Below are 21914 nucleotides of genomic sequence, written 5' to 3'. Positions count from 1 at the left end.
GCTGGTGTAGCTGGTTAGGCCACCAGCTAGACATGCTGGCGTGACCATCTGAGGAAGCTGGTCGTGCTGGTGTGGCCAGCCTGTCGTTTGGGATACAACTGGTTTAAGATGGTCCTGCTGGTGACCAGCCTGTCAAGCTTGACAAGCTGGTTTTCTAGAATAACCAACATAAGCTGGCGTGGCCAGTAAAAACCAGCAATGTAGACCAGCAACACCAACTAAACTGACCAGCTTGAGGTGGTACGACAATCAAAACCAGCTGAATTATCATCCCTGCTGAAAAAAACAGCCTGACCAGCTAAAGGTGGTTTGCTGGTTGACCAGCTTGTTAACCAGCTTATTTGACCACCCTTTGATGGTTAACCAGCTAGACCAGCAAAACTCTCGCGAAAACACACCTTCAGCTGGTTTACCCAGCTTAGGATGGTAATTCAGCTGGTTTTGATTGTCGTACCACCTTAAGCTGGTCATTTTAGTTGGTGTTGCTGGTCTACATTGCTGGTTTTTACTGGCCACGCCAGCTTATGTTGGTTATTCTAGAAAACCAGCTTGACCATCTTTGTCAAGCTTGACAGGCTGGTCACCAGCATGACCATCTTAAACCAGCTGTATCCCAAACGACAGGCTGGTCACACCAGCACGACCAGCTTCCTCAGGTGGTCACGCCAGCATGTCTAGCTGGTGTAGCTGGTTATAATCAATTACCAACCTTTGACTTTTTAACCAAATCAACCAATGCATTGTCACTCTATGACACATTTGTAATTCTGCCCCCACTTGTGTGTGTGGTAATCATGAAGTCTAACCAGCTACATTAGAATAGATGGATATAGGGCTGACCGGTTTCCCAAGGGAAACTCTGATGCTGAAATTCTTTTCAAACTTTTACTGTAAAACTAAGCAGAACAACAGAGTACATTTCAGTTATTTCCTTCAATGTTTTGTTAGAGTGCAATCACGGAGGCTATCATTCCAACCCTGCTGAAAAAAACCAGCCTGACCAGCTAAAGGTGGTTTGCTGGTTGACCAGCTTGTTAACCAGCTTATTTGACCACCCTTTGATGGTTAACCAGCTAGACCAGCAAAACTCTCGCGAAAACACACCTTCAGCTGGTTTACCCAGTTTATGATGGTAATTCAGCTGGTTTTGATTGTCGTACCACCTTAAGCTGGTAATTTTAGTTGGTGTTGCTGGTCTACATGGCTGGTTTTTACTGGCCACGCCAGCTTATGTTGGTTATTCTAGAAAACCAGCTTGACCATCTTTGTCAAGCTGGACAGGCTGGTCACCAGCATGACCATCTTAAACCAGTTGTATCCCAAACGACAGGCTGGTCACACCAGCACGACCAGCTTCCTCAGATGGTCACGCCAGCATGTCTAGCTGGTGGCCTAACCAGCTACACCAGCAAAGACCAGCAATAATAACTGTGTTTTGGGCAAAGACCAGCTAAAACCAGCTACCAGCCTAAGCTGGTTTCTTGCTGGTTTTTTCAGCAGGGAAGTAACTCATTTTGACATTATACCAGGCTAGGCTTATTACTACAAGTATTATGGAAATATCTGACTACACGCACTGTTAAAGGTTTTACCAAAAAAGTGTGTATAATAGGCTTTAAATTTGTATTTGTTTTGATTACATTGTGTAAGTTGAGATTTACACAATCATTTATTTAACTGCTACTGTATAAACAAAACGCTGATGTTAAATGTTTGCTGAAAAAATGCAATGGCACTTGCGTTCATATGGCAGCACATTTAAAATAAAAATGTGCTATATATTACTTTTGAATTCATTATTGAGTTTTGCGTATAATAATGCGATTAATCATGATTAATCAGGGATATCGCTTAAAATTTTTAATTGTTGCCCAGCCCTAAATATTATGTATGTGATCTTTTCAAAGTTTATGTGTATGTGTGTGTGATAGAAGGGGTGGCTGTGTGCGTGCCTGCGTGTTTGCGTGTGTTAGGTGCTAGCAGTCTGTTCGTTTGTTAGTGGTTTTCATTGTGTGTGTTTGTGTCTGTGTGTCTGAGTGTGTGTGTGTGTGTGTGTGTGTGTATCCTGTAGGGCATGAGGTTCTTCTGTGCAGAAATGTGACCCTGCAAAGCAAAACCAGTCGCTTTACGCTTGATGCTATATTGAGAAAATTTACGATAAATAAACGTTCGGCTTTCACGGAAAAACATAAGTTTTGACTCTTAAACCCAGTGAAGATTCCACACATTAGCAGTCATTCCCGTTTAAAACTGAGAATTTATCCTTTTCTGGTATGTTGTGACGGGAGAACCATGTCACCTTTGAATGCGGTTATCAAAGTAATAGTTTTTCAAATACCCTCAATATACATATCGTTGGAAAGCTTCGCTTATGGCTGCTCTTGTGAGCAGAATAATTTAATTTTGTAAATTTTACCAAAGCGACAGGTTTCTCTTTGCAGGGTCACAAATGCCCTGAAGGATTTTAACAAGTTTGTCTGTTAACCATATGTTAACTGTATGTGGTCAGTTTGTAACCTGTCCATGTGTGTGTGTGGCCAGATGCCTGGTGTGTGTGTAGTGTGTGTGTGCCATGTAGGAGTTCTGCTTCTGTTCTGGGCGAGCCGGGCAGATCTCTACCGGACCCAGTACCCAGAAGACCACTCAGAGGACTACAGACCCAGAACCTTCCGGGACAGCAGGTGTAAACACACACACACACACACACACACACACACACACACACACACACACACACACACACACCTATCAAGACAGCAGGTGTAAACACACACACACACACACACACCTATCAAGACAGCAGGTGTAAACACACACACACACACACACACACACCTATCAAGACAGCAGGTGTAAAAACACACACACACACACACACCTATCAAGACAGCTGGTGTAAACACACACACATACACACACACACATGCATGCACACACACACACACACACCTATCAAGACAGCAGGTGTAAACACACACACACACACACACACACACACACCTATCAAGACAGCTGGTGTAAACACACACACATACACACACACACATGCACACACACACACACACACACACACACACACACACACCTATCAAGACAGCAGGTGTAAACACACACACACACACACACACACCTATCAAGACAGCTGGTGTAAACACACACGGTACCAGGCGCCTGTACTAAGAAGCGGGGTTACTGGCTTATCTGGGTAACTTCGAGAGTAAGTTGATCATGTGTGGCTTAACTTCCTGATTAACCCGTATTACGAAAGATGGATAGGTTTTAACCTAGGTATGCTGCCATGGCAATTTATGCTGCATCTCAAACCTGTTATGTTCTTGGTTAACCTGAGGTTTGTGTTTAACCACACCCTTTATAGGCGAAGCAGCACCCCACAATGTCCACGTAGGCTACCTGGAAGATCCATTTCCATTATTGGAGCACAAATTGTGAGCGGCTCTCTTTGCAAGGCAAGGGTTTTTAAAGACCGCCAGAATCTTTCTATATATGGAAAAACCACCATGAAACCAGTATATGCTGGTAGCTGGTTTTAGCTGGTCTTTGCTGGAATTCTTCCAGCTATTGCTGGTCTTTGCTGGTGTAGCTGGTTAGGCCACCAGCTAGACATGCTGGCGTGACCATCTAAGGAAGCTCGTAGTGCTGGTGTGACCAGCCTGTCGTTTGGGATACAGTTGGTTTAAGATGGTCATGGTGGTTTGCTAGAATGACCAACATAAGCTGGCATGGCCAGTAAAAAACAATAATGTAGACCAGCAACACCAACCAAAATGACCAGCTTGAGGTGGTATGACAATCAAAACCAGCTGAATTAACATCATAAGCTGGGTAAACCAGCTGAAGGTATGTTTTCAAGAGAGTTTTGCCGGTCTAGCTGGTTAACCATCATAGGGTGGTCAAACAAGCTGGTTAACAAGCTGGTCAACCAGCAAACCACCTTTAGCTGGTCAGGCTGTTTTTTTCTAGCCTGACGACGTCATACTCAATTCTTGTCAGAATATGAGTCTGAAACGGCTCCATTCAGCTGCGATTATGGGGCGTGATTCAACTGATACAGGGCGGGGGGGATAGCTCTGCACTCATTGGATAGCCCAAACCAAAAAGAACAAGTTATTGGCTGTCACTATCTGCGAAATCTAAGACAACGAAATATGTAGCAGGGTAGGCTACAAGGAAAACATCCTCCCTCGTTTTTAAAAATAATTCCTTCAAACTGTATGCAATGAACAGCTGGGGAAGTGTTGTTAACCCAACGAGCAAACAGACATTTTTAAACAAAGGGGAACATCACCCAAACATGCTGTTTTAACTTGGTGAAAGTGAAACTGAAGTTTTCCCACATATCCACGTTGGTCTAAGTGTTCAGAAATAGTTGTGTGAATCCGTGATAAAACCTCCGTTTCAATAGCTAAGATAAACGAAAGGCCAAACTGCATGAACAAATTATGCATTCATAGCCATAGCGTTTCTGTTGCAAATCAACCTAAGCCACAAGGTCTCACACCCAACTCGTCGAACGAGGATGCATGCAGCCGTGAACGTCACTGCTGTTCATCTGTCAATTATCACGTAAAGCCCGCCCTGACAATGTGATTGGTCCGAACAGATCTGTATCTCGAATAGTAGCAGCCATGGAGGTATTATAAGAACTGGAAAGAGGGACTAAGTCCCGCCCCCATTCATTTCAATGGCCGATGCTAGGCTAGCTACTTCAGCCAAAAAAGTTTGAAATTGGCCGCAGCCATCTTTGAGAAAATGGCGTTCCATGGGTGTCCATTTCCGTCACCAGCTAGAATGAGCCAATTAGGTTCCACGTTACAACGAGACAACATAGGTACATCGTTGATGAAGATTGGAGAGTGAGAGAAGGTGTTCGTGAACGCGCTCCTATCGTTACAGGCGCAAATGTATTTAATTATTTGAGTTGGGATGGTGGTGGAGAAGTTTGCCCCTTGTCTCGAAATCCTATAATGTGATATTCATATGTCATGATATAATAAACATGGCGAGTCAATATTGAGCAAGAATTCACTTAGCATACACATAAATATGATCCCCACAGTAAATGCTTTGAACTGACTGTAGCCTAGGATGTTATGTGCGCTACCCGACGAAAATGACTCTTAATAAGTAGACATGGGATGTAAGAAACGTGTGGATACCAGATACGCTATTTGTGCTGCACCCAGTGTGAATTTGCAGTTTAAACCTACATTTGTAGACAGACGAAATGAAGCCAACGCATATTATAGGCTTACCGGTAGAAGCGCGCATCCATGTGTTATGTTTCGAGCAGCATGCATTTTAAGTCTGCTGTCACTGTCGGAAACATTTGCCGTTATCTACTGTAGGCTGTGACCCCCAACACTGCGTTGTTATGAACTAGGCTACAGGTCTGCAGCTGAGCGTTTTAAAATAGTTTTCATAGCCTAGCCTACACGGCAGCGAGTAGGTTAATAATTGGGTTTAGTTAGAGAATTTCTTCGCATTTCCTAGAATGTCTTATCATACCTTGCCAACTCATACATAGTCTAATGCAAATAATAGTAACCTATCAGAACGACATTTGCTTTTTTCTTTTATTCACAAAGCCTGGTATAATGATAATGAACAGGCATCAAGTATCTGTAACTTAATCCTAGTCGTCAGTCATTTTATTTATGTCTTCTAGAATGCGTTATCAACATGGACGCGCGAGGACGCTCGTGCCGAAATCGAAACTCGTGCATGAGCTGTCTCGTGCATGCGCTGGTGCCGGATATGGTACAACCATGGAACGCCATTTTTTCAAAGATGTCGGCGGCCAAATGACATGCTAACTGGCTGAAGCTAACCCTCCAAATCCTGACCCCCTGGTAGCAGCTGAACGGAGCAGTGCCAGACCGAAGTTCCCTGCAGAAAAAGAATGTAGGCGGGGCTAAACTTCGGTCTGGCATCCAGGCTAGTTTTTTTCAGCAGGGTATAGGATATTTTCTATGAAAGATACACATTCTCAGCCGAGGGAATTCGCTGCATTTGTCAGCTGATTGAGGCATAGGGGAGGCTATAAGCATAGGCTATTAAGAAATATTAATGCAAGTTATAACTAGGCCTATATAAACCTTATGAGTTTCATTTTCACTTGCCGTTGCATCTAAAATGTTCACAGGATTAGGCATACACTAAATCAGTCAATGGGGCTAAACATTCAATTATCCTTATTAATTTACATGGCCTGAATTGTGTTGCATCTGTAGGAATTTTATGAACTCAAAGTATATTTATTTCAACAAATTTCAGACATTAAGCAAGCTACTAATCCACCATAACACATATTTGAGGAATAAGAAATAAAACTTTACTTAAGCATACTGTATATCCGATCTGCAATACGTTGCTATTGCCAACATATTTTATGGGTTTTAGTTCCTCGCAACTTGTTATAATCATTGTGCATTCCTTATCTGTAAAATAAGGTGATCGCGTCATCATTGAAAGTGGTGACGTGCGCTGCAACCCGCCCATTTTATGTGAACGCGCACCGACTCCGATGAGGTAAACCCCAGTTCAACAAATCAACTTCTTACTCAGAGTCGTAGTACCGATTAACACCAATAAAGATAACCAGGTTTTGTCAACCCCTGTTTAACTAAGTATCCCTGGGTTACTTCTGGGCAGGTTAAACTCCCTTGGTAGTACAGGCCCCCGGACCACTGGTATAAACACACACACACACACACACACACACACTCTAAAAAGGACGTTGATGATTAAGATAAAGATGCTGATGATGATGGCAGTGGAAACAGCCAGCTTGACCTTTGACCTGTGTTTGACACTTTGAGGGGAATGGAATGCGATCGTTGCTGTGAGCCTGGAGAGGAACCCCCCCAAAACCTGAGAGTGGTTCCCCATATCAACATCACCATCCTTAAAGGTAACACACACGCACACGCACACGCACACGCACACACATCAAAACCTGAGAGTGGTTCCCCAAATCAACATCACCACCCTTAAAGGTCACACACACACACACACACACACACACACACACACACACACACACACACACACACGTACACACACACACCCCAACATCCTTCACTCGATTAATAATGACTGAACTTGGACTTGAACAACAGATGGAAAAGGGAGATTCATCTGCCCGACATCTTTCTTCAATGTCCAAAGGGTCAAACACACTGAGACGGCTCCTGATGTCCAAAGGGTCAAACACACTGAGACGGCTCCTGATGTCCAAAGGGTCAAACACACGGAGACGGCTCCTGACACATGTTGGAGATGTGAAGGTCACGATGCTCCTGGCTCCTGTCCTCACTATCAGAACTGAGCTTCACTCCATTGGCTGCCTGTTCATTTTAGGATTTAGGAGGGGCAGCCGTGGTGTACTGGTTAGCGCACCGGGCTTGTAACCGGAGGGTTGCCGGTTCGATCCCCGACCAGTCCATCATGGCTGAAGTGCCCTTGAGCAAGGCGCCTAACCCCTCACTGCTCCCCGAGCGCCGCTGGTTGGGCAGGCAGCTCACTGCTCTGGGTTGTGTGATTCACCTCACTGTGTGTTCACTGTGTGCTGTGTGTTCACTAATTCGGTTAAATTGGGTTAAATGCAGAGAACTGAATTTCCCTCACGGGATCAAAAAAGTATATATTCTATTCTATTCTATTCTATTTTAAACTTTAAACTTTTGTTTGCATTTGAAGCCTTGACTGGCCTTGCCCCACTGTACCTCTCCGAGCTGCTACACCCCTACACTCCCAGCCGCTCTCTCAGGTCAGCTGACCAGTTGTTCTTGACTGTGCCAGTGTAACAGGTTTAGTGCTTCCACTTGCCACTGTAATGTTGTAATGGTGTTCTGCACCTTTAAGAAAATGGTTGGTATGGGAACGACGCGTTCGGCTCTTCCCAGTTCATCTTGCTCGCGCAAGTGGTAGGTTGCGAGTTTTACACACTGGAGAACATTTATGATATTTTAATACTTTTAATTGCATATATATCCTTTATCTCAATCTACATGTACCTAGAATTCGATTTTCATTAAGTGGGAACAGAACTATGTGTTAAGGACTGTCCAGTAAATAGACTGTTGGTTTGTAAAGTGTACAGTATATTCCATGTATGCTAACAGTGACTCTATACTTTTAATGGCATTCTCGCCAGGTTGGACAGTCGTGTAATACAACTTTGTTGTCCACCTTCAGGTACATGTTTGTTTTTATGAATATATCTGGTTGTGCCCCAGTTCATCTTGCTCGCGCAAGTGGTTGGACAGTCGTGTAATACAACTTTGTTATCTACCTTCAGAATAATAAAACTCTCGACTGGGAGTTCGTGTCTGCTGTGCTATTTACAACACAACGCATACAACTGTTACACCTAGGCTGAACTAAGCTATAACTCAGAGGAGAACGAGCTTTTGCTGTTGCAGCTCAAAAACTGTGAAATGTATAGTCACTCCACACCAGAGCCTCCTCATTCTAAATCTCTGCTTAAAACTCATCTTTTTTTCACTGGCTTGTAACACCAGGTAGCATCCCTGCTGAAAAAAAACAGCCTGGCCAGCTTAAGGTGGTTTGCTGGTTGACCAGCTTGTTAAGACGGGCCATTTTCTGTAGGCTTAGCTATTGAACGCCTCCATGTGCAAAGGTTTCAATTAGGCTATGTTTGCAATGGATAGTGTGTTATGTAGGCCTGAAGTGCTGCGCCAATCATCGGCCATCTGTACCGTCTTTAAGCGTCTTTGTGCCTCTCCGAATCCGATGGAGACTGAACAATAATAATAGGCTACCCTGCTGAAAAAACCAGCCTGACCAGCTAAAGGTGGTTTGCTGGTTGACCAGCTTGTTAACCAGCTTATTTGACCACCCTATGATGGTTAACCAGCAAGACCAGCAAAACTCTCGCGAAAACACACCTTCAGCTGGTTTACCCAGCTTACGATAGTAATTCAGCTGGTTTTGATTGTCGTACCACCTCAAGCTGGTCATTTTAGTTGGTGTTGCTGGTCTACATTGCTGGTTTTTACTGGCCACGCCAGCTAGAAAACCAGCTTGACCATCTTTGTCAAGCTTGACAGGCTGGTCACCAGCATGACCACCTTAAACCAGCTGTATCCCACACAACAGGCTGGTCACACCAGCACAACCAGCTTCCTCAGATGGTCACGCCAGCATGTCTACAGTGGGTACGGGTTGAGAATGCACCTTCTCCTGCGGGACTCCCGAAGAGATCCCGCAGGCCGTCAAGTCGATTTTTTTCGAGGCTAAGGCAATGTACCCAAACAACCACCAGGTGGCAGAAAGTTTCATCCCGCATTTCAAAATGATGAAGACCGCATATCCGTCAATAGTCGACTCCTTAATCTCATTTAATCATTACAATGAAGGTGATGACTGGCGAAATTATTCAAACGACGTTTCAATGAACCATTGTTGTAATGAATGAAAATGGTTATAGAAAATCGCCTACAGCCTAACACCGACACAGCTGATTCTTTGATTGATTCTAAGCTGTTTTGATGTAGGGGATGGGTAAACTGGCGCGCTACAAACATGCTACCAATCAAATGTAATATTAGTAGGACTAGCCTACTTAGACACTTTAGTCATAGGCAACGTTGCCATGTTAATTTGGGCTAGAAGTGTTTGCTTGTGGTGGCGCTCCTGTCCGCTGCTTCTCCCGAATTGTGTGGCAAATTTGTCAGCAATCAGCTTAAATGTCAAATCATATTTATTTCTCTTTGTCGCCATGGTATTGGGGGAAACGCGGAGAAACGAGATGGTCAGTCCTCGTATTTTTTCTTCACGTTTCTTATAAGAAATATATAAGTAATAGTTAGTCTTCTTCTGTATTGAACAGATACGGGACGCTCTTTGTTCCGTATTTTAAGGAACTACTCAATGCACACACACTACAATGAAAAACACACAAAGAAATCACTAAACATATAGCCTACAACCTAATGACACTTTAATGAAGCGTTTCTCAATCTATGGGCCGGCGAAACGTGGAGACTGCTGCTGGTCCGCGAGACATGGAGTGAAATTAGGTCCAGTGATCTGATAATTTGCTGCGCAATTGACCAAGCAACCGCGGACCGACAGAAAAAGAAAGCAAACGTTGCTGCGGAAATGCTTGCTAATTTGATGTGTTTAAACATAGAGCCATACAATTAGGTGTGTCTGTTATTATGATAATTTTCGAGCATAACTGCTTGTCCATAGCTCAGTGACAGGTGTTAATAGCCTTGCCATAAGCACTGCTGCAGGTGCTTCTTTTATTATGCGGTTAGAGCATAAGCGCTTACTCATATAGACTATAACTCAGGGACAGGTGCAAAACCACCAACTGGGATGGATCGAAGGGCAAGCAAGCACTGCCACACAACGTGTAGGCCTTTGTGTTGTCAACACTAAACAGAAAGTTTCCTACGATGGGGAGAAGTGGCCGCAAGGACTGCATCGATAAGATCAACGAATACAGTAATGTTTTACAACCCAGGTGGTATCCGCTGTTCATTCCGACATATCCCCACTCGGAGGTAGCCTAGGCCTATTTAACTTTTTTTTTTTTTTTTCAAACAACGTGCCATTCCGACATGAGGTCATTAATAGGCTATTAATGTCATAACTATTAGGCTATCCTTAGGCTTACTGTGCATGGCTGTAGGCAGCTATGAGGCCACTGAGATCTGGACCTCATCGGTTTTGAGAGCTGGAAATACATGTGTTTGCTAAATATCGGTTGTTGTGCATGTTGCGTTCGCGACTCGGGGAAGTGAAAGCAGTTCTGTAAAGACATTGCAAGTTTTCATGGAGATCATCTGCGCCGCGCCGCGCAGCTGTAGCTGATTGTGAAAGCCGATTGGAAATACATACGTTTAGAGCGAACATTTCAACTATGTTTGCCATGGTAGACAAAAACACTCAAATAAAACAATAGCCTAAAAATAACTGCATGCGTAATGGACACGGCTCTATATCCTAAATGATTTTCGAGGTTCGCCATTTGGTAATATGACCTATCCTTACTGACAATAATTTAGATTGAGCACAACTAAAGTTGTACGAAGGCAAAATACAGTCCTAAAAGCCTATTCTATATAGCCTGGCCAATATTGTAGATGTGCAAAAGCAGCATTTGCGTGCGTGCTTGCCGGTGAGGTGTAGCCTACAAAAATGAGCATAACATCTGATTATTAAAGTATGGCTATAGGATATAGGCTAGAGAAGAGTTGGTTTAAAATTCAAGTGTAGTAAAAAAGTTTGTGCACATTCCCGGTCAAGGTGCAGAACAAGAGTAAATCATTAAAAAATGGAAAAAGGTTCGCACACTTGAAATCCTTCTTTTTTGATTTGATTTGATTTTCTTTAGCACAAAGGAATGACGTCTCGACCGTGTGGTCTTCTTCAGATTAAAATTCAAGTACGTGCGCTATTTAACCCCTCGAGACCGACTGCAGTCTGCTGACACAGCCAGACGACTCTCCCAACCCATTCATTCGTTTTGGGCGATATAACCCATTCATTCGTTTTGTGCGTATAGATTCCTGCATGCTGCATTACCGTGACCCTTAGCCTACCTTGTAGATGTTTTTTTCTCATTGGAATACAGCAGGACAGGATGCCTTTTATCTAACAAACGCAAAAGCTGAGATTGTTGGAAGGACTAGGCTACTCAACAAACTTGTTTTTCGTTTCTGGGAGATCTCGTTATCGTTTTGGATTGTCGGATTTTTATGCTTATTGTTTGGACTTATGGACAATGAACTTTGAGGGGTGGTTGTTAGTGCTTTACAAAGCTTTGTGTTAATAAGTGTCGGTCCTCCTATCCTTCAGCTCACTGAGCGATGCAGTTGCGCATAGTGGCCACGAAGTCATTAACTGTTTACGACACAATACATGATATTTGTGTTTTTCGTTTCTTAGATTTAATGCATGTTTGACATGTAAACAGGCCTTCAGTCCGTTAACTTAAGGCCTTCTTTTGCATGGGGTTGCTCGCATCCGCCCGTAACCTAGGCTATTATGTGCGTAGTGGCTGTATACTCTTGATTATAATAAGAGGCAATTGTTACAGGACAACTTAAACTGACTTCCCCAATGCTTCCCCGCAGCACATTACATTTTAATATAGGCTAATATAGGATGAACAAAGTCTATGGACTTGCTATATTAAAGAGTCACTTCACCCCATAACTCCACCCACTTCACATTTCTGAAAACGGCTTTCAAAATGGGCGAGACGTTCTGAAATTTTGGAGAGAGAGTGCAGCACTGCTGCAACCAATCAACCATGGTGATTTTGTGTCAATCTGGGAATGAGTGCTGCAGACATGGCTTATCACAGGTAGGCTAATCAGGGCAGCAGGTGTTGGGGCGTTTCAGTCCTAATTTGTAACGACCCGGTGACGTAGTGTCGGACTAGAAGTGCAGGACAACGTCAGCATTCCAATAGTATTTTGGACCAACATGCCATGGCATGTTTTCAAACGGTAGTATGCGCGAGAGAGCAATATCTCCAATACAAAATCAGACGAAATGTTACTTTTGTCGAGAAACACGATTTTTGTCAATATTAACCCTGGTAATAGTACAGTTCACCACTTATGAGTATTTTCAATCAATCAACAGCTCAAAAAACCTATTTTAGGGTGCAGTGACCCTTTAAATCCAGTAGCCTAATAATTAGGCTATATGCCATGTCCGATTTCGCAAGTGATGTAGTAGGCTACGTTTAAAAATCGACAGCCGTCTATGAGACTACCCATTTCATGAAGAGCAATTGTCTTGTGCGATCATTCCCCCTCCCCCACACTTGTCTAACCAGTTCACTAGACATTATAGCCTACCCATACGGCATTGAGGACGATTGCCTCCCTCCCCCCTCTCTCTCGACGGACACTTCCTGACACTAGGGCTCGGGATCATGACATCAAAACTTAGCGGGCACAGCCACATTGGCAGCTTCACTCCTTAGTTTACTATGGATTACTATGGATTTACTCCCGCCTTTTAGTGTGTTCCTGTTACTTAGTTTTTGCCTTCTTGGTCGTATGTTGCTGTGTAGTGGGGTGTAACAGTGCAACCCACGATCGCAAGAGGAGAATAAATCGCTACTATATTTCTGCTTCTTGTCTTGTGCATCTGAATTCTGAATGGATATTACGTTCAGTGCGCTACCAAATGGCGGCGATATTCCTAGAGTGCAAGGCGTGTGCCCGAGCCCTATTATGTAAATGTAAAAGTGTGTGTGTGTGTGTGTGTGTGTGTGTGTGTGTGTGTGTGTGTGTGTGTGTGCGCGCTGAACCACGAATTCACATATTAACTTTTCTTTTCAGCAGACATCGCAATCATAAAAAAAATCGCAAAACTTTCATTTTTTTAAATAAAATAATGCCTTTTGTCTTAATGGGTTCCGGAGAGGTTTGTGGAGTAGGTTTTGAACCCTGGTCGCTGACGTGTGATAGAGATGCCTCAGCCAGTTACGCCACAGTCTGTCATTACCTTCGCGCTTAGCCAAGAAATATAACGGATTCAGTCAGTCGAGTTCATTTATTCGCGGCATGCACTTGAAACGCCGATCAAAAGTTCTGACATGTTAAACTGACGCTAGTCATTAATTCACCACATGATAAAATGCTGTTATATTGACGCACAGTAGCCCACGGTAGTCTATGTCTATCTCTGAATCAACATGAACATGCATTACGAGATCCATATAGTTCTAAGTTGCTAGAAACTTCTTTTGCGGAGCTAGGCCTACTAGTCGATGGTTAGCCTACAATGCATCACCCTCACTGCCCTATCGCATATCTGACCATCCATTGTTACAATGTTACAAAATGCGCGATCTTCTCCATGCATGTAGCCTACGGTTATAAGTAAAGTCTAAATGTCCATCTTTTCCATCTCTTTCGTCTTCGCCTTGACAATAATAGCCTATTCACGGACATGCGGTCTTGTAACCGTAATGAATTAATCTAAGGTTGGCTATCGAGTCTTTCAGGTTGAATTGACGGCTTCTAAAACCACTTTCATTAATTTCAGCAATGGTTTATTGAAACGTCGTTTGATTATAATTTCGCCAATCATCACCTTCATTTTAATGATTAAATGAGACAGATTAAATGAGACGGATATGCGGAGCATTTCTCTCCCTCTCCATTGACCAAAACGTTGCTCTGGCATCTCTGCTGGACTGACTGAGTTATAGGCTACGTCGAGTGAGAAAGCCAGCTGTGAGATAGGCTGTAAAACATTCGAAAACTCTGAAACTGCAATCTGACATGCCGAGCGTGATGTCTCTTTTCTCCGCTTGTCACCAGCGCGGTGTCTTCGGGTTTTTCCGTGTTTTCCGGTATGAGCCGAACCTTCATTTTATTAGGGCGATCTTATGTTGCCCCCTTGCGGTTGCAGTTTTAATTACAGTCCCGATGCTTCGGGAGTCCCGATGTGCGGGAAAGAAAGGAGCATTCTCAACCCCTACCATCTGTAGCTGGTGGCCTAACGAGCTACAACAGTAAAGACCAGCAAAGACCAGCTAAAACCAGCTAAAACCAGCTACCAGCATAAGCTGGTTTCTTGCTGTTTTTTTCAGCAGGGTAATAATAATAATAATAATAATAATAATAATAATAATAAACCAATTGTCTTGCTCTAAAATGGGATGTCAAAAATGACAAATGTAAAAAAATTGAATTCAAGCCCTTTTTAGGTCTGTGTAGGCCTAACTTCTGTTCATTGGATTCTCTACTCTGAAACAAAAATCAGGAATGAAAAAATATTGCCCTTAACTCATTAACTGCCATTGACGTCTTTAAACGTCAATTTAGACACATACGTTGACTGCCATTGACGTCTATAGACGTTTTTCAATGGGGAGGGCTCCTGGGTGGGCTTGGGAACGATCTGGCATGGTTTCAGGCTTGTAAACAGACTGTACTAGCGATCCGAGCCACTAGATAGCAGCAGTGCCATTTAGATGATTAGTATCTGCCTGTAGAGCCAACATGCAGGGAAGCAACATGCAAGATGCAAGCTAACAAACTGAAGATCGACCACAGTGGATCTAGTTTGCACGTGGTCCAGCGAATAAATATGCTTACTTCTTACATCAAGGATGGAAAACATGTGAACGGTATGATGCATTTACATTGAATATTGCTATATAGACTAACAACAACTTTGCTAGTGCTAGCTTGCTAAGTCTACCGTCCTGTTCAAAGTCTATAGCGACCATCAGAGTCCCTAGCAACCTTGACGAGACTGACGAGATAACAGTGCAATCGTGGTTGACATACTACTGAAACGCTAACGTTAAAAAGTTGATTTTCACAAAAAGATCGTTTTCTCCGTTTTTTGGTCAATAACAGGTGTTTTTAGCAAAACCAACCCATGTTCTACTGACGATAACTAAAGAACGGAAAACGATAGAAACAAACCGTTTTTTCCTGGTGAAAGAAGAGAGTCTACTCTTTCATTTGGTACCTTTGGTGTTTACATAATCATAAATCTCACCGTTCGGTCGATCTTAGAAAAACGGTCAAAATGTTGTAAAACGTCTGGCAGTATGGAGCGCTCTGCACTGAAAATGGCTGGCAGCCAATGAGTTAATAGAATTTTGAGTCGTTTTCTCACAATGGATTTTCATGTAAGGATAAACTAGCAAAAGTCCAGTTTCCATTGCAATAAATTGGAGAATTGAGATGATTAGGCTATGTGATTTCCTGAGAGTCTCATAAAAGCGCGACGCAAGCACGCAGTCATACGTCGGTGGAGCCTCTCGATAATTCTTAAACGGCATGGTTAAGAAAGTTAACGTAATGGAGATGTTCAAAATAACTATAGCCTACTTTTTGGCTAGCAAACAAAGGTAACTCTTAGCTAATGGCAGAGTGTCCTAAACATTGTGTTCGTTTTTGTGACTCATGAAGCATATCCGCGGTAAGTTGAGCAGACACTGCTATTTCATTGAAAGAGGGTAATAAGCATTTCTCTCCCTCTCCATTGACCAAAACTTTGCCCTGGCATCTCTGCTGGACTGTCTGAGTTACAGTATGTCGCGTCAGAGAGCTGTGAGGTAAACCGCTCGAAAACTCTGCAACTGCGATCTGAGATTCCGAGCGCCGTCTCTTTTCTCCGCTTGTCACCAGCAGCGGTGTCTTCATTTGTTTTCGTGGTTTACATGAGATGGGCTTAAAGTAAGTAAGACAACTTTTCTTGTAAGCTTAGATCTTAAAACATGAAGGGCGACGGGGTCTACATTCTGACACGGCAGATTATCACTGCCTGGCGCCCAACATTACAGATTTGTTTTTCTTGTGTCAGAGACCACCGTTGCAACACACACACACACACTCTGTGTCCCGTTCCACAGGGGAGAAGGGGGAGAGTGGTATACATTTGTTTTTCTTGTGTCAGAGACCACCGTTGCAACACACACACACACTCACGCTGTAGTCCGTTCCACAGGGGAGAAGGGGGAGAGTGGAGAGCGGGGCGCCTATGGGAGGTTGCAACACACACACACACACTCACGCTGTGTCCCGTTCCACAGGGGAGAAGGGGGAGAGTGGAGAGCGGGGCGCCTATGGGAGGTTGCAACACACACACACACTCACGCTGTGTCCCTGTTCCACAGGGGAGAAGGGGGAGAGTGGAGCGCGGGGTGCCTATGGGAGGTCTGGTAAAGCGGGGCATGTCGGCCCCTCGGGCCCCCACGGGGTGAAGGGTGTGAAGGGAAGCATGGGGGCCCCTGGGGAGCCCTGCAAGGCCCACTACGCCGCCTTCTCTGTGGGCCGCAAGAAGGCCCTGCACAGCAGCGACTACTACCAGACGCTGGTCTTTGACACGGAGCTCGTCAACCTCTACAAGCACTTCAACATGTTCACCGGGAAGTTCTTCTGCTACGTGCCCGGAGTCTACTTCTTCAGCCTCAACGTGCACACCTGGAACCAGGTACGCTTACACTTCTGTTTCTAGGTGCAGAACCAGGTATGCTTCCACATTTGTTCAAGGTGCACAAGCAGGTAAGTTTCCACTCCTGTTCTAAGTGCAGAACCAGGTATGTGTTCTTCTAGGCCAGTGATCTCCAATTATTTATCCCTGAGGCCAAATTATGTACAGCAGGGGTCTCAAACTCAAATGAGCTGGGGGCCACTGTAACCAACATCAACTGGTTGGGGGGCCGCATATGTTGCCCCCCCCCCCCCCTCCAAGTCTGTGGTTTACGAAGGTGTAAATACTGTATAGCCTACCTATCTAATCAGCATATGATGTCTGGATGACAACTACCTCGAATTATACAACAATTGGGTTCTATGAAGCTGTTTCTTTGTTTCTGATTGGCCGAGAGACGTTCCATGAGTTGAAATATCCCACGATAATCCACTCGGACTTTTCACAGCTAATAATAAATCACTCCGCGATACAATGTCAAGTTGTGAAGTGTAAAACTAACTGTCACGTTGCATCCAAGCTGAAATACAGACGCTCAGAACATAGAATATGACGGAGGTGGATATTAGCTAGTTGGATGGCATGTAGGCTAAGTAAAATATTGATGTTTCAAAGGTAAAAGCATGTCCTAACCAGACGCAATGCGAGCTAACGTTGTCGTTTATTAGGCTACATTGCTTGACAACGGGAGAGATAGAACCAAAGATTCTAGAATCTTTGGATAGAACTAACGACTGGCTTTTGGCCATAGCAACGTGCTTTTAGAACTAACGACTGGCCTTTGGCCATAGCAACCATCCATTTAACTAGTAACGGCAGTTTTTGTGGCGGAGAGAAGTAGTTCTACAAACAAGACAGTTTTAGCGATTTCAACGTTTACATTATAATGGGAAATTAGCGCAAAAACAACAAGTGGTAGAATTGTTGTATAAAAGCAATATAGCACTCGTGGTCGTGGGTTGTTGCTGGATATTCCCACGGGTGTTGTTGCCTGCGCCACTCGGCCTCCGGCCTCGAGGCTACGGCCGAACAACACCCGTGGGAATATCCAGCAACAACCCACTCCCACTCGTGCTATATTGCTTAATTATGCACCTCTCAGTAAATACTGAATGTTGAACATATTTGAGCAGTTTTACTTTACTTTTGTTGTCCTTTCCCCTACATAAGAAACAGCAAAACAGTAAAATGTAAACCAACAACAGTAAACTATGCCTACTGGCTACTAACACAAAGCTTTTGTATACAATGAAGTAGCCTGGTCAAATCAGTGCCTGTCACAAGTGACTGTGTAGTTTTTCAGCTGTCTGTTCGGGGTCCAGGACACTATCTCAATTACCACTGGCACCTCCATTTATGTTGGGCAGAGGGTTGAAGCATGTTAGCCGCTTAGAAAACACTGTCGTTCACTCAAAAGACGCACCTTCACAGACGCACCCAGATCACTGTCAATTACGATCGATCATAATCTCCAAAAGGCAGACATACTTCAGAATCAGATATGTGAATAACAGACCCAAGACCTCATCAAACGTGATTTTTTGTTTCAACATTTGATGTATTTCTGCTTCAGTTTGTGCAAAACTATGGCCTGCATGCATCGCTTCCGCGTCATTACAAACCGCACGTCTCCTGCGTGTAGTTTGTAATGAGGGGGCTAGTCCGTGAAAACTTTGCTTGAATCGAACACTTGATGTCTAGCAGGTGGAGTCTAGGCTACAAATGAGATTTGTCACCGTACCTCCCGTCTGTTTTAACCCGTGTCGTTTATCGCATAAAAAATACCCTCAAGGGACGACTTAGGCTACATTATTATTTTGACAGAAAGTTGCGGGCTGGCACATGTTGCAAGTTAACAATTGCTAATTCGTGTTGTTGTCACGAGCCTGAGCTATGGTAGCGCAGCCATAGAGCCAGCCCACGATTGTTACAAAATATAAAATGCCCAGATGCATCTGCGCGGGCCGCACTAATATTAAAGCTTCGACTTCAGGCCGGGGGCCGCAAAATATCGTCTCGCGGGCCGCAATTGGCCCGCGGGCCACGAGTTTGAGACCCCTGATGTACAGCAAGTGACCTATGACCAAAACCAATGTTAGAACCTGAAGTATATCTCTAATACAATTTGGTAAAAAAGAAAAACTATACGTGACCGCTTACTGTGCGCAGACCAAGAGCGACTTGAGCTTCCAAAATCGCTCTGGACACCCTGTAAAGGACGCCGTGGGAAGCTTGGATTCTTTGGCCGCTCTGACGTAGTAGAATTCTATGTTCATTGCTGGTCGTTTGGTCGCTGAACCGCGTCATAGCTCATTACCATAAAGTTAAACCACTTTCAACTTTCTCTAGTCGCTCAAGACGCCCAAAACGCGACGCCGACGGATTGGTCGCTGCTGGCAGCTGAGAAAAGCTGCCTTCCATTGAAAATGAATGACTTCCGGGATCTTTGGAAGCTCAAGTCGCCGGCGGTGTGAACTCACAGTTAGAGCTGAGCTATCTGTATGAGCTAGTTCTTAGCATTATGAGCTGGATGTTTGACTAGCATTTTAATAATTCTCACTGTTTACATGAATTTGACTTGGTTAGTCACGATGGCGAGCCCACTAGGGGGCGCTTCTGCAGTAAGAGGTTAAGCAGTTCGGTTGCAGCCCCTTGTCAGTTTCCCAAATATTAATGAAGTAGCTCTCACTAAAACTCTATTAGCAGTGTTTTATTGACGGATTTAACGTAAACAAAACTAGAAGGATTTCGCGAGTGTTTTGAGCTAGGCCTGTGTAGCCTAGCTTTTTCCTCAGCTAAAATTTGACCGCTCATTTCTCTGTGAGGAGCAGGTAACAATGAAAACCTGAGAATGAGATGGAGTTTCATTATATCATTTTTAATCATGTGGAATGGATTTGATATGGACATCGGAGATGACGAGCAGTTTCAAACAGCACTGACTTTACATTTTTTGTAGGCTTACATGTCATGATATGTTATGAGACTGTTATAGATAACATTTGCACTCTCTATGAATGACTATCAGAGATGGCTATGGCTATGGCTATGGCTATGGTTATTTAGCAGACGCCTTTGTCCAAAGCGACATACAAATAAATAACAATACAAATTAAATTAACAGTGAACAATTACAAACTAGGGAGAATAGTAATATTATCAGTAAAGAGATGTATGTAACCCACTGAAGTGGAGAGTTCGCTAATCACACATGGCCATAGATAGCGCATGTCTGTTTACCTTTTCATGGCGGATCAAAAAAATGACCATGCCGTGGCCGGATCTGGCCTGCGGGACGCCATTTGGGGACCACTGTTAACACCGACAGATATCTATATTGCATTATCAGTTCAAGTATTCATAACATCATAATTACAATCAATCCTAAATAAGAAACAAAACATAAGCATAAAGCATTGTGACGTTGGAAGCTTAGAATTTACCACCAATTTTACCCCTCTCATTCTCTCCCTCCTTCTTTCTCTCTCTCCATCTTCATCTCCCCCTCTCTCTCCCTCCCTCTTTCTCTCTCTCCCTCTCCCCCTCCCTCTCTCTCTTGGTGTGCAGAAGGAGACGTATCTGCACCTGATGAAGAATGAGCAGGAGGCGGCCATCTTGTACGCCCAGCCGAGCGACCGGTCCATCATGCAGAGCCAGAGCCTGCTGCTGCAGCTGGCGCGCGATGACCAGGTGTGGGTGCGCCTCTACAAGGGCGAGCGCGAGAACGCCGTCTTCAGCGATGACTTCGACACCTACATCAACTTCAGCGGACACCTCATCAAGGCACAGAGTGAAGGATAGGACTCGCCCGTCGCCATGGACACGGCCAATGGGCTGCCTTAGCCCACTGTGATGTCAGCTGCCATTCACACTGTGTATCATACGCATCACTGCCTTACGGTTCAATGACGTGTTTGAGTTTTTCCAAATCATAACTTTATTTCTCTTTATTCTAGATTGTTTATTTAAAAGAGAGTGATATTCGTCTTTGGGACAGGCATGTTAGAGTAGCCGAATCATGAGTGTTGAACAGCAGACGTACCAATGCCTGATGCAGGGTTCCCGCGGGGTCCTAAAAATTCTTAAGAAGTCTAAAATGGTGACCTTTAAATTTAAGGCCTACGTCTAAAAAAACGGGCCAGATTTTCATACAAGGTCTTAAATTGGCGCTGGAGTTACACGCGAGAACAGAGAAACAAGCTAGCCGCAAAATGCGATTTCTCAGCACCTACTATCCGCTAATAGCCGCTAATACTATCGCTCGGAATCTCCAGTTCCGTTCTTTCATGTGACATCTGTGTGATTTGTGTGAGAAATACTCCATAAGCAATTCAACAGAGGGTAATGATCATTAGGGCCCAAGCACCGAGGTGCGGCCGCTGTAGCAGCAGAGGGTAATGATCATTACAATATATTTTTTAGGAGGCCTCATCTTCGAGTAGCTTCAGCCCCTCCAAAGAATATTGTATGCGTCCCTGACAACGCTCGTACACATACTCACACCTGCACACATTGGCCCAATCCCAATATCAGCCCTAATGACTAAGGACTAACCCCGCGTACACACTGTCTCCGTCCGTCAACGGATCACGGAGGTTGAACCTGCCGTATGTGTATTTGCATACACGTGATCTGATTGGATGACGGATCCGTCGCTGCCTGAAAAGTTGAACATTTCTCAACTTTCTTGACGGAGGCAACGGAGCTGAAGCGACGGACGGACCCACAATGCATTTCGAGTCTGCCCCATGCAAAGTGAATGAGATCCGTTGACGGACGGAGACAGTGTGAATGCGGGGTTAGGACTCACAGACTTAATTGATCTCAGGTGCTGAGTGAGTGAGTGTGTGAGGCCACATGGGCTCAGATGGGCATTTGGGATTGGGACAGCACTTCACTAGATCACATGTACCTCGGCCATGTTTACTAACAAAGAATTT

General features: G+C 44.1%; 1 protein-coding gene across 1 annotated transcript in view; it reads left to right on the top strand.

Moving 5' to 3' along the window:
- The window catches only part of LOC134076316 (complement C1q tumor necrosis factor-related protein 1-like), a 48701-nt gene extending 27225 nt beyond the window's left edge, over positions 1-21476 (top strand). Inside the window, exons 2-5 of the mRNA XM_062531296.1 lie at positions 2542-2681; positions 6840-6931; positions 16658-16974; positions 20542-21476. Of these exons, the coding sequence (XP_062387280.1) occupies positions 2542-2681; positions 6840-6931; positions 16658-16974; positions 20542-20775 (783 nt within the window). The 3' untranslated portion in view covers positions 20776-21476. The remainder of the gene's footprint in view (positions 1-2541; positions 2682-6839; positions 6932-16657; positions 16975-20541) is intronic.
- The last annotated feature ends 438 nt before the right edge of the window (positions 21477-21914 follow it).

Source organism: Sardina pilchardus, chromosome 3, assembly GCF_963854185.1.
Source record: "Sardina pilchardus chromosome 3, fSarPil1.1, whole genome shotgun sequence".
In the NCBI taxonomy this organism is placed as follows: Eukaryota; Metazoa; Chordata; class Actinopteri; order Clupeiformes; family Clupeidae; genus Sardina; species Sardina pilchardus.
Note: the sequence above shows the minus strand (reverse complement) of the source record. Positions and strands in the feature narration are given on the sequence as shown.